At 35.3% G+C, this 13,655-nt stretch overlaps 1 protein-coding gene across 4 annotated transcripts; it reads right to left on the bottom strand.

Annotated features, from left to right (window-relative positions):
* Positions 1-1,123: 1,123 nt before the first annotated feature.
* LOC18433746 (uncharacterized) lies at positions 1,124-8,918 on the bottom strand. 4 transcript variants are annotated; one of them, XM_006843827.4, is made up of 8 exons: positions 8,902-8,918; positions 8,630-8,806; positions 8,392-8,491; positions 8,115-8,169; positions 7,081-7,131; positions 3,329-3,420; positions 3,156-3,233; positions 1,124-1,613 (listed from the first exon to the last, which is right to left on the bottom strand). In XM_006843827.4, exons 3-8 carry the CDS (start codon positions 8,445-8,447, stop codon positions 1,463-1,465), a joined length of 483 nt encoding a protein of 160 aa, XP_006843890.1. In that variant the 5' UTR covers positions 8,448-8,491; positions 8,630-8,806; positions 8,902-8,918; the 3' UTR covers positions 1,124-1,462. The 4 variants fall into 4 exon arrangements, 2 of the variants coding, with proteins under 2 accessions (XP_006843890.1, XP_020522474.1); XR_016046099.1 differs by lacking the exon at positions 8,902-8,918 and having other exon boundaries at positions 1,699-3,233; XR_016046100.1 differs by lacking the exon at positions 8,902-8,918 and having other exon boundaries at positions 1,699-3,233; positions 8,392-8,503; positions 8,630-8,744.
* Positions 8,919-13,655: the final 4,737 nt, after the last annotated feature.

The raw sequence follows: 13,655 nt of genomic DNA, 5'->3' as shown, positions 1-13,655 counted from the left end.
AATTTAAAAATAAAACAGTGTAGGGACGTGACATTGTGATTAGGGTAATTTTAGCCCCCCATTCGAAATAGACGGTTGAATAAAGGGAAATATATAAGTTTTATGTTGTAGGGCAAGCATAGAATGCTTGCCCTTATTAAAAGCAAATCTTATTTTTGTAAACGTTTCCCTCATAGTCCATAGTATATAATTCCGGATTCTACACATTGAGACCATTTATTTTTTATACAAGGTGAACACATTTACTTGCAAGTTTCCGATGCGAAATTTGATAGTTTGGATGCGTTGAAAAATTTGAGAAAATTTCTTTTAAAGTTTGAGCTTGATCAATAGAATAATTGGAACTATCCAATTTCACATCCAATGGTCAAAGAATTTTTCCTATAAACAAATGCACTGAGGGGATAGAAAATGGCTTGAATTAAGTGGATAAAAGATATTGTTTTGCATAAAAAAAAGCTCCGCAAGATGTTCTCATGCGCGTATCGGTCTGAATTTTCTTTGTAAGCTAATCCTTCAAAATGACAAATAATTGAAACAATTATCTACATAATATCAGAAACAACAGACCTTTACTCCTCTTGCGATTGTCACTTTTTCTCCTCTTTTCTCACTTGTTTTCAGCTATGGCTTTTACCTCATCCTTTGACATCGCATTAGATGCCATTGGGCGTCCACCATGTGGGTTAAACCAAAGCCGTTTGTTATTGGGAATGAAGATTGAGAAATGTTCCTTTTGCGGACTACCCTACCCTAAGGGTGCAACAGACAGGGCCAACTCAGACTCTGGCCCAGCACTTGTTGTGGGACTCAAATGGAGTCACCCAATGGTCATATCGAGGTCGGCTGCAATAAAGTGGGACTAATGAAGGAGAGTTGTGGGCTATGAAAATCGAGGGGTCCAAACTAGACCCTAGTCATCTGCACCTGCTTATTGGAGGGGATTCGGCTAATATAATTTCATCATCCTTTAGGGCTGCCTCACGCTAAGGCTTTGTGATCCAGGCCCTAAAATTAATTTGGAATACTTGAGAGAGAGAAAGATATATATATATACACATATAGATAGAGAGAGAGAGAGAGAGAGAGAGAGAGAGAGAGCAACACTGACAAGTCCCTCAGCTAAGACAAGAAGTTCTCAATACATATAAAGCCTTCAAAAATTGGATAGACACGATACAAGAAAGCAATGATGGGGCTGCCTTAAAAACACCATATTACAGGGCATTTCTATCTGTGGGAGAATCACACTATGAACCAACAAGCTTCATTGCCAAAAATGGGAATACACTGGATCATGTTTCATATCTAATGCACAAGCTAGACATGAAGCAGCTCGATCATCATTAAAAGAATGCAACAGGGCCACCAACACTGACATTTCACCTTTGAAAATTACTAAGTTTTCATGGAGGGATGTCATCCATTATTCTTTCTTTTTCCTGATTCAATTAGGATATCTTTATTCCAAGGACTCTGCTGTTTTCTCCTCTTTTGGAGGGGCCCACTGCTGGCTGGCACGAGACCTCGACCAGGGGTCCAGGGGGGGCCTTTGTGGGGGTTGTGGAGTGGGGGGCTTTGACTGCCTGAGCTCATTCTCTCTATCCACAAATCTGCCCAATTTTCCAATAATGAGACCCAATATTGCAAATATTCACCATAACTATTAACAAATGTAAAATCAAGGGAAGTACGCACCACAGGATCATCCACCAACCATTCCTAATGTTGAGCATAGGAGAGAAACTCTAGTTTCTCGCCTGATGGATAGGCTTTGGTTGATCTACACCATACACCAATGACGATAAAGGTGGAACACTACCATGGTGTATGGTGTGTATGGTGTCCTTTCCCAAAAATCAACTGATAAATATTTTTTAAAATAAAAGAACAAAGAAAAGGTAAGGGAAACTGCAGCATATATTTTCATCAAAAGAAAAGAATTAAGAAATAAAACATGCCGAAGCCACAGTTAATCAAAGGTTAAATCTATAAAAAAAGAGCAATTCATGTGAATTCAAATTTCATTTCATAAAAGAAAAACAGGAGGACAAATCCCTCAAAAAGAAGAAACTGAAAAAGGAAAGGTAATCATGCAAATTTGTAATTATTCCTTTAGGCAACTCACTTAGCAACTCCACATGATGATATCTCCGACAATTTAGCGGTGGTGTATCTCAAGCGTAAATTGTATAAGCTATTAGCTCCAGATAAACATACATGTGATTTTCAGCAGATTGTGAAGGCAATATATGCGAAAGCGAAGGCAATATGTGCTATCCATCGCAATTTCTAAACTTCCAAGTCAATTGAACCTGATGTACACATTTTTTGTATCAGCGGACTTCCTCCTGACGCTGCATATATCTGGCGAGTCACTTGTTGCCTCTAAAGAACATGGTGGCCTGACCAAATCTACGCAAGAGAGACTCATTTGACTTATCAGCCAAACATATCAATTGTCAGACTTCTGCCAAAGTGTAAAAGTAGGTCCAGTCCACCAATAAATAATAAGCCGTCACCCTCAAAGCATTCCTCATGCTTCTTCCAAGGTTTTCAGAAGGCTAAATTTATATTTGAGAGTTCCCCCCCCCCGCGGAGATCCTTTAGCAGATGTCAAAAGCCCTAAATGATATGCAATAAACAATTGCAATTTGTTCTCAACATGGGGTAGGTTATGTGAGACCCTTGAATCCAAATCCAAGAGCAAGAAACCAAAACTAATGTTCTGTATCAAAAACACAAAAAAAAATAAAAAGAAGAAGAATGAAACCAGAACTAATGTCATAGGTAGATGTGGAGAAGGTATGTGATTAGCGTAGCTCCCCTTGACTTTACTCAAAAACAGAGCACAAAAGAGGTTCTGGTTATTAGACACATCATGTAAGTACGGAATTTGGGTGGGTTATTAATGGGCAGAGCCTAAAAGAGGTTCACCTCCCATTGGAATAGGTAGGCAAAGCAAGTCACTCATTGGCTTACATCGGTCCATGTATGATTATCATTTCTCTAATGATCCATTGAACGTGAAACACAAAGTTAATTAGTAGATTTTATTGGTTCAAACCACTTTTGCCAACTGGTGAATGTATATTTCTTCAGTAACCAACATGAAATTAAACAAGATAAAAAGAATGAGAAACTGGATAACATACTCAATATAGGCCATTGGTGCAGCATCACCAACCCTTATCCTTGTTCGAAGTAATCTCGTGTAGCCACCAGCTCGGTCCCTGCTCAACGAGAGTAAGTTCTATGATGAGAAAGATAAATACATGGTAAAACCAAGCGGTGAAAACCAGTAGCAGAAAACTTGTAGAATATTTACTTGTATCGATAAGCTAGCTCCGTAAAAAGCTTATGAATAACATCATCTCCGCGAATAAATGCAGCAGCTCGTCTTGCAGCACAAAGAGTGCCCTGGAAAAATGTTCAGCAACATATATACAACTTTCCTCGCATGTGTTAAAATATAAAAACATTTAAAAGCACAAAAGAGCCATGATCCCATCAGGGGCATAGTTTTCGTAATAAGAAGTCAGACCACAGAATCTGTGATTGAAGTTGCACAATTATTGCAGACCCTGCTCTCAATGGGGACTGGAAAAGGTCAAACAGAAGTTCAGGAAATTAAACAGAACTTCTTCTTCTTCCTCTTCTTCTTTCTTTCTTTTTTTTTTTTTTGTTTTTTTTTTGTTTGCGGGGGTGGTATTCTTTTAATCATTGACCTTTTATCAACAGGAGATTGTAAAATCATTTTACACAGACAGAAATGTTAAAATGAAGGAAACAAATCCACTCTCAATTCATCTAAGGAAACCCAATCGGAACCAACATAACAACAAGCTCCATTAGCTTCCCCATGCACATGATTAAATGAGAACACCTGGATGCTAATGATCTCTACAAACCCTACAGTGCATCCAGAAGCCTGCATGGCCTAGGGAAAACCTGTGTGTCCATGGAAGGATGACTTTTCCTCTTCAACTACAGTGGTTCAACTAGGCCGCAAAGATCATGAGGCCACTAAGAAGCACCCTAGCCTCTACCTCCTTGGAATCCACCACTTATAATTGACCTTGCAAAATATTTCCTAACTTTGCTGCTCCATCCCTAAATAATTGTCCAAGGCATGTCAACCTAGCTTACCAATGGAAGCTTCAACACCTTGTCTAATGGACACCTCTGCATTCCCTAAATTCTCTCAGAGGAAGATTCAATACTAATGGTTTCTAAAACTAATGGTTTCTCCATAACCAAACTGGATCCTCAACCCTTATCCCTGTATACCACACTACATAGGCTATAACTAGAGGCCATGATATTTTGGTCATCTTGTGGCGTTGTGTTGTCATCAACATGCTCTCCTCCAACCATCCAAAAATTCAAAAGTTCCTTTCCTTCTATACTCCCTGAATTCGCCAGTAACTAACAGAAAATAACTTAAGAAAGTTCCATGGTCAAACACGGGCAAGGACCACTAAGAAATTTCCCCCATCCCTCACCAAAAACAAGACAGCATTGGCCAATCTACCAGCAATTTTAGTTAACTCCTCAATCTAAAGGTTAAAAGATATACAAGGAAGTTTGCCAACTGCTAATGGAAACCCTCAGCGATCATCATAAGTCAGTTGCATGCTTGATTGCCTGTTAAGAAAATCGTCATCATCATTATAGCCTTTTCCAATTAATTGGGGTTAGCTACACGAATCCTGATCCGCCATTCTACTCTATTAAAGGCCAAACCCTCATTGAGGCCATAAGTCCCTATATCTTTCTGAACTACTTCCAACCACGTCCTTTTGGGCCTACCCTTTGCGCTTTTAAGTCCTTCCACTTGAACTAACTCGCACCTCTTAACATGTGTTGTACTTGGTCTAGGATTCATGATAAGTTTTGGCAAAATTTTACGTTGGCTGCCTACCGAACACAACCCAGCCTTTTTACTCGGGTATGGGATGGGTTAAGGGAAAATTTAAGGTCATCACCCTTCTTAGACCGTGCCTGTTAAGAAAATATTTAATAAAAATAAATACTCAAATTCACAGATCATTCACCATTTCAGTATAAGATCAAAATCTCAAACTCTAGGTCATAGGTCATTAATGAAAGCATGATAGCCATAACTAGTGTTTCATAATCCAATTTGCATGGTAATAGTACGATACACCCATGATTTATCCAATCAACTTTATTTTCTTTGTTTAAGATTTGCTAAATTGCCAAAATAAAAGAGAAAGCGCAAGAGGAAGCCTCCCATATCAGACATAAGTGAGTATTCTGCAGTACAGCTTGAACCTCTTACACTACTAAGCACTTAAATTGATTTCCAGAGTCCTGCAATTTTAATCACAGCTTGGACCTCTTGCATTACTAACTACTTAAATTGATTTTCAGGGTTCTGCGATATTAGACAAAGCTTGGACCTTTTGCATTACTAAATACTTAAATTGATTTCCAGAGTCCTACAATTTTAAACACGAGGTAGTAGATTGAATGATACAAATAACAAAAAGTGTTCCATTTGTTTCTTTTCTACAATAAGAATGACAAAGACACAAAATAACTGAAAGCCTAAAAGGAAGCAATAAAAAAGACTCCCAAGTTTCCATGAACCCATTAACAAAATTCAAGACCTTGTAACCATACCAAGTTTAACCATGGGGATGTAACAGTTGATATTGTGATCATTTAACAGGTAGTTATTCTATACGAACATTTTTCTACTTGCCCCTCTCTCTTTGTATCATGCACACCATAAACCTGTTTTTTCGCTTCCTCTTCAACATACAAAACCCTAAATGACATGTCTTTCCTCTTCCTTCAGCAGGATGAGCCACGCAGGATTCAAGTCCGCACCAATCCAGCTCGTTGGGCAGGCTCGGAGGTGGCTGGCCGACACCCGGGCAGGCAGGCCCTGGGCTGGCCGCCCGCCTAGGCACCCAGGTGCATGCCGGTATGCAAGTACACACTACTGAGTACTGAATGCACTCATGCCGCACTTCATGCCCATGTGTTTTGAGGAACATGATGCAAATAGTGCATGTTAAGTGGCTTGCGTTGTGCACAGTGTACAAGTACACAAGACTGAGTACTAAGTGCACTTATGCCGAACTTTGTGCGCATGTGTTTTGGGGAACGTGGTGCAAACAGTGCGTGTTTAGTGGCTTGTGTTGCGCACAGTGTGCAAGTACACAAGACTGAGTACTAAGTGCACTTATGCCATACTTCGTGCGCATGTGTTTTGGTTAACGTGGTTTGCTTACCTTCAATAATTCTAATTCTAGAATGAATCCTCTCAATTAAGACATTTAACTGCAATAGAATCATGGATCCCCTCCTCATCTATTAACAAAAAAGTGGCAGATGAAAGTTGCAAGTCCCATGCACTGTGATCACACAAGACTCCTCAGTGAGCAATAGATTGTTTACACACAAGTAACAAATCAACATGCTAGAACACTTTCCTTCATTCACAATTAACAAAACCTAGTGACCGAGATCTTCATTGCCCCAGAGTTCGCACATTATATCCATCAAAACTAACCAAAGTACATTGTCCTGCCTCTCCTTCTCTCCCTTCCATTTTGTATTCCATAATAACATGAAACACCTACAAGACCAAACTCAATCTTAGTCCCTAGAACAAGGAATTGTATTACTGCTCCCAGGATACTTGCCCCAAAACTGCAATGATAGAGGAAACAATCCCCTCGAGCCCTCATCAAAGAATTGGAGAGAAAATTAGAGAAGTTCATATATACATCATGTTTCACATAAATATATCAACCCATCTCGATGTAACCGAGCAGTTCTATAAGCCCATTTTGTACATGATAGACTAAACGCATTTTTTGCCGAGACCCCCTGCGTGGGTGTCCTCAGATTTTCTCATCCATGTAATTTTTTTCCCCAGCAATACATGTTAACCTTTCTCAAAAAAAATATATCAACCCATCTGCTTAGAACAAGAATCGTAATGGTTATTTATAAGTAACATGCAAATTACACGTTGCAGAACAAATAAGAACAATGTACATTCAGATTTGAGACTCAAACATCAAGAGCTACATGGCTCACCTCTTTCCCTAGTTGCACCATATTATCAGCAAGCCGTCTAATTTCCTTGGCCTAATAAATAAATGAAGCAAGGATTGTGAGAACAAGGCAAGCTACAAAGGCATTTGAACAATAGGGATTTCAAAAACAGGGAACAAAGTTTGTCTCATTCCATTCCCAAACTAAATCTACCACTCAAGACAAACAGGAACCAGCTAAGCAAGAAGAGGATGAAATATCACAAATAAGACATCCTAACACTAAAAGCACAAACCAAGTTCATCGCAACATTGGATATACCATAGATACCAAGCAAATTGCGCTGAACACGAGAATTATCACCCAAATTTAATTGCGCTAAATGAACATAAATCTACAAATATTCTATCAGATAAACTTAATAAAAAAAAAATGAAAATTATTCGATTAGATCAGTTAAAACAAATGAGAATCTACAAATCATTAAGGAACGCAACCAAATCAAAAGAAGATCAGGACTTAGGGCTAAGGCTCAAATCCTAACTTTAAATACTCAATAAAACACACAAAGCGATAGAACTCAATATAATAATATCACAACTCCCTTTGCTCAGTTAGCTCAACGATAATTCCCGAGTCAAAAGACTCTTCACTCCACAATCCAAAATTCCATTAATGTAACAACGACATGAAATAACTCAAAACACTTAAATTCAAATTTAATAAAATCAGAAGCCCTGTGGTCACATAAAGTATTCTTAAAAAAAATGATGACGGATTAAGTTATGAAAGGCTGCCATTCAAAAATGGAAACAAAAAAAAATAGAAACAAAAAATTCATATTGCCCAGAACCATTTTACAAAATTTTAAAAAAAGGACAATTGGTTTCTCCAGGCAACGAGCCAAGATGTCAGAGATCCAAATTAAGAGGAAAAAAAACATACCATTAATCCAAGGTAATCACCAATAAATAAAAGGTATATGTTCATTACAACAAATCAAAAACACCAGAAACAGGTAAATCATAGGATTCAATATTTTCTAATTAAAATAAAAACGCAAATAATAAAAGCACCTTGGCCACTGTAGTTTCAATGCGCTCATGCTTCACCAGCTGTGAGACCAAGGTCCTGCATAATGATTCAAAAGAAATGGGTCTGAAAATACACAAAAAAGGAGAAAATTTTCATAGAAATGTTCGACGCCGATACAACAAAACCACTAAGAACAACACCCACCAATAAATCTACAGCTACTAATAGAAACGAAATAGCATCATTAAAAAAAACAACTGCCTGTTAAGCATAAACTATAACAAATCAGCAACAGAGAAGAAGACATAGCAATTCAACCTAAGCATTGACATCCGGTGCCCAGTTGGTCGATTGAGCTTCCTGAACTTCGTCATGGCTCAGAAAATAGCGATCACCAGGCCTTGAGACCCTAAAAGACCTGAAATCACAACTACGTACAAGTTTTAGTTGTGGCAACATAAAACACAATTTTATCAGGGAATTAATGGTTAAAATGGAAAAAAGCAAGTGCTGACTCGAGCAAATGAATAACCGCGCATATCTAGAAGAACAATACCATGAAGCTGGGAAGAAACCGCAGAATCAAATCAGAAACCCTAGAAGAGTATAGTAAATCCTCACAGAAAATACTAAAACCCTTCAAGACTGCAGTAGACAGAAGCGCTTTTGCAATTGAAAAGACGAAAATACCCAAATGCGGTTTGTACGATAGGTTGCAAGTCGGTGACCGGATCTGCTCACCGTAAAATAAAATGCACAAGGGAAAATTACAAAAAAATAAAAATAAAAATAATAAAAACTCAACTAAGCACTTCTTATTCAACTTACCTCTAACCAATTTTTTTCTCACACATTTTTTTCCCAAATAAACTTTTTATGCAAATACCTCTCAAGAAAAAAAGTTCTTTTTTTAGTTCCCATACACAACAATTATTTTGAACAGATTTCACGTTGACTTTTGGATCCCAGTAACATATTGTCGGAGCACACTATGACATTGTCGAAGCGCATTATGACATTGTCGGAGCGCACAGCCAGACCGCTCTTTGCACTGTTAGATCACCTTTTGGCGGACCGCATTTTATACAATACTGGAGCCCTACTGTCGAACCGCACTTTAGTACCAGATTCCTATTATCGGACCACATTTTACACGGTGCTGCCAGACATCACTTACACAACGTTGGAGCCTCTATTTTGGTAGGACACGTCGTAGCTCCTATTTTGGTAGGATAGAGGAGAGAAGCATAGATAAGATAAAAAGTAAGTAAGGGTAATTTAGGACATTTTTTTTTTTTTTTATTTGGTTAAGGTTTTTTTTGTATAAAAAGTATATTTTGGGGAAAATAATGAGGGAAAAAGTTAAGTTGTTTGTAAGTTGCATAGAAAATGTAGTTTTGGGATTCTTTTTGTAATTTTTTCAAAAATAAATCATTTTTATTTTAAAAAGTCCCATAAAAAATCAGTTAAAAAAATACATATAGGTAAAAATACTTTATGTAAAAATATCTCAAGTATATCGGACTAAGCTCAAAAAAATCGAATGAAAATATAAGATAAGCTTAAAATAAGTGCATCCATTAAGCGTTTACACTCTTCATATGAACTCCCTTAAAGAAATCTACAAACTTAACTAGTTAATATGTAAATAAAATAGTATGGCAAGCTATTTAATTAAAGCATTGAAAGTAATTATATGTTTAATTTGTATCATACATAATTACAATAAAGTTAAGTATAAATAAAAAATAAAATAATAAGTTCATGATAAATACACCATATGAATTTTTTTCATTAAATGCTTTAATAATCATCACATTTACATACCAAAAAAAAGCACCATATAAATTTTCTTATTAAATACTTTAACAAACATCACACCTACTTAAATACAAACCAAAAAAAATACATGAATTTTTTTCCCATTAAATTCATTAGCTATGGTATGGGTGACCATCCCTCTATTAACAGTTTAGTTCATAATTTTATATACACTTATTTACTTGAAACAGAGCCATTTGGGTACTCTGTTTTTAGAGACAGAAAATGAAGAGGGTATTTCCTTTTCTTGGGGATGCTGATTTTTTCCTCTATAATTAGCAGGAGCAAGAAGAATAAAACCCTAACCCAGAAAATCTCTTCACTTTGAGCCCAAAGCCACAAAAAACAGACCCCAAAATCCTAAAATCACTTTTGATATAATTCGTAGGGAATGGTCTAGGTTTAAAATAACTCAAGGGTTAGAAGAAATAAAATCTACAATTTTTATGCCTTAAGATATCTTTTAAGACCTTGGTTCTATTGTTAAATGAAATTTAAAAATAGGGTCATAGCGATATTTTCCATCTAAAAAAACCGGACCAAATAAATGTTTCCTTTTTTTTTACATGTAACCTTTTTTTTTTTGAAAGATAGAAACTTGTTTCCTGTTTTGTGTACTTCTATTTTCATACTTTCTAAAATAGAAGTACACAAAACAGAAAGTATGAAAATAGAAAGTATGAAAATAGAAGTACACAAAACAGGAAACAAGTTTCTATCTTTCAAAAAAAAAAAAGGTTACATGTAAAAAAAAAGGAAACATTTATTTGGTCCGGTTTTTTTAGATGGAAAATATCGCTATGACCCTATTTTTAAATGTCATTTAACAATAGAACCAAGGTCTTAAAAGATAACTTAGGGCATAAAAATTGTAGATTTTATTTCTTCTAACCCTTGAGTTATTTTAAACCTGTTTTTTTAGGCCAAACAAATCTAAAAAGACGTGTCTTTTCTAAAAGTCATATTCCCAAATTTCGAGAGAGAGAAAATAACTTCATAGATGTGAGAGGTTATCAGAAAGAGAGAGAGAGGTGTTTGGAGAAACACATGAAGAGAGAGAGTGTGAAAGACACAAGAACAAAGAGAAAGAGAGAAGTTTGAGGTATATAAGTGAAGAGAGATAAATGATTGGGTTTAGAAATAGCATGTTTTTCTCACATTTATTTAGGTTAAAAAATAGGTTTAAAGTGACCAAGGGGTTAAGAGATATTTTTTAAAACATTGAGTTTATCAAGATATGAAACCTAAAAATAATGGATATGAATTTTATAAAAAAAATTGCATATTTTTGTCCATCTTTTAGAAATGTGCATTTTTTTTAATGCTTTTAAAAAGATCAATGATTTCATGCAACGTTTGTCTCGTAATATAATGCAACAACCTTTAAAAACCATGTTTATGACCATTTGTTTGATTCAAATTTTGAAATATACACTCTTTTCATTCTAATGAACTATCACAAAAAAAATGAAAACAAAACCTAGAAAGTATTTTTTTAGCCCAATTAACATAGGTTGTTCATTTTGGTGAAATGCTTAAATCTAGGCTTTAGACGGATTTTTTCATTTCCAATCTTTTTGGATGACTTTATTATCATTAGATGAACAATGTTAAAAAAAAAAAATAATGATTTTGAGTTTACCAAATGAATGGTCTAGATTCATTTTTGGAAATGACTCATTTTGACCATATCTAGGGTTCAAATTGAACTTTTTTTTTTTTTTGATTAATAATTGAGATGAAGAGTGTGTGTGTGTCAAATTTTAGGTCATACAAATAACACAAACGTGATTTTCTAGAAGTGTCACTGCATTATAGTATGATGCAACCATTGCATGAAATCATTGCTCCTTCAAAAAATATGCCATTTTTTAGAAAACTTTGTGTTTTAATTTGTGATTTACTAACTTGTACCCCTACCATTAATGAACACGACAGAAATACCCCCAACCGTAGGAGATGGAGTTTAAAAATATCATTAAACTCAGGGTGAGGTTTGTACAAGGTGCCCACCTTATACTATAAAAGGAGGCATACCATTAAATTTTATCGAAAGATACAGTTCTGATGTCGGATATCTTATTATGGCTTGAGCATTCATCTTCAATTTAAATTATAAGATTTTAAATTCTAAACAAAGTACAGATCGAACAAATTTATAAATGCTTGAAAATCTTAAAGCGGATGGTGCAGAAAACTTGTTACAAGATATATTGTCATTAGCACTTAAAATTCTTTTTTTTCTTTATATCTACACATCTCGAGGTCTAAATTATCGATTTGAAGATTTTCCAACTCCATATTACTCTTTTCTATTGGACTTTTGAGGTGCACCGTACTTCTATAATATAAGGTTGCAAACTTATAATTTTTTTCTTTAAAAATAATTAAACTACCTCAAAATAAAATCATCTAAATTATTATTTAAGTGGTTATTTTTATTTTTCATTTTTTCCAAAAAAATAGGTAACACACTTCCATTCTAGATTTATGTGTTGGGTTTTGTGGCCATTAAAGGCCTTACGAGAGCTTGTGTTTAAATATTTGATATAGTGGAACATAAACACTGAGAGTGTGGTCATTTTTAGACCATGTTTCGCAAATGTTATTTGTCAATACTCAGATTTGACTTGACGTGATGGGCCAGTTGAGTTGGAAAACCCTTATTACCTGAGCATAGAACAAAACCAATGACGATTTGCAGGGTCATCCCTTAATGGCCCAAAGCTTCATCACTGAACCATCACACAGCATGTAGTTGTATCGGAAAAGCGAATAATCATTGAGGGTAAAGCATGTACATGTGCGAAGGATTACCTCTATACACTATAAAATTCAGGTTTATGTAACCATAGACTCATATCTAGGTAAAACCTACAATCCATGGACTGTGTCAGTTTGAGAAAGCAAGTGGAGACTACATTCCATAATAGAAGATGGAGTGCTTCAACAATATTTTAATTCTTATACCTAGTCGGATCCGATTCCCATCAAAATTACTTGGAATTAATTATTTTGATGTTAAATGATTTTTAGATTGATTATTTGAATTTGTATAAGTCTCTGGATATTTATTTATACAAAATGAATTTATAAATTAAGAGATATTCAATATTAATATTTGAATATTCGAAGATAATATTTATTTCAAATATTCTAATAATCATTTTATGAATTTTGTTATTCACTAAATATAAAGGGGCCCACGTGAGGCCACATAAGACCACCTAATTGTATCCTACTTACCAAAATTATGTTAAAGCCACCAAGGCTATCAATCAAGATGAAATAAATATGAAATGTTTTGAAATTATGGATGATTGATTTTAATCATATATTATGTCTAAGAAGATTATGAAAAATTAAAATAAGATTGATAATATTTTTCATATTTAATTATTTGATAGGATTAGATTTAAGAAGCTGAAGGATAAGGTTCTAACATCTTCCTTTGATCATGATGGTTGATTTAAGGATTAGGTGACTCAGATTTCTCATCCAACAGGTTTCATATAATCAATAGTCTAAATCTAACTTCCATAAATATGGCTAACTTTAAGAAACCCTAACCTTTGAAAAACTCTATAAATAGGAGCTCTCCCATCTTATTTCAAAACACACCTTTCATCTATCTCTACTTTCGCTCCTAGGGTGGCACACCACCCTCTAGTTTTCTCTCTCATCTCTCTAAGATATTTATCTCTCATCTCTCTCCATTAGAATACCAAAGTAGGGGCACGTCCATTGAGGTCTAGGTATCG

The sequence above is a fragment of the Amborella trichopoda genome, chromosome 12, assembly GCF_054954075.1.
Source record: "Amborella trichopoda isolate Santa Cruz 75 chromosome 12, AtrichopodaSantaCruz75HAP2 v2.0, whole genome shotgun sequence".
Taxonomy (NCBI): domain Eukaryota; kingdom Viridiplantae; phylum Streptophyta; class Magnoliopsida; order Amborellales; family Amborellaceae; genus Amborella; species Amborella trichopoda.
This window is presented reverse-complemented; position numbering and strand designations above follow the sequence as displayed.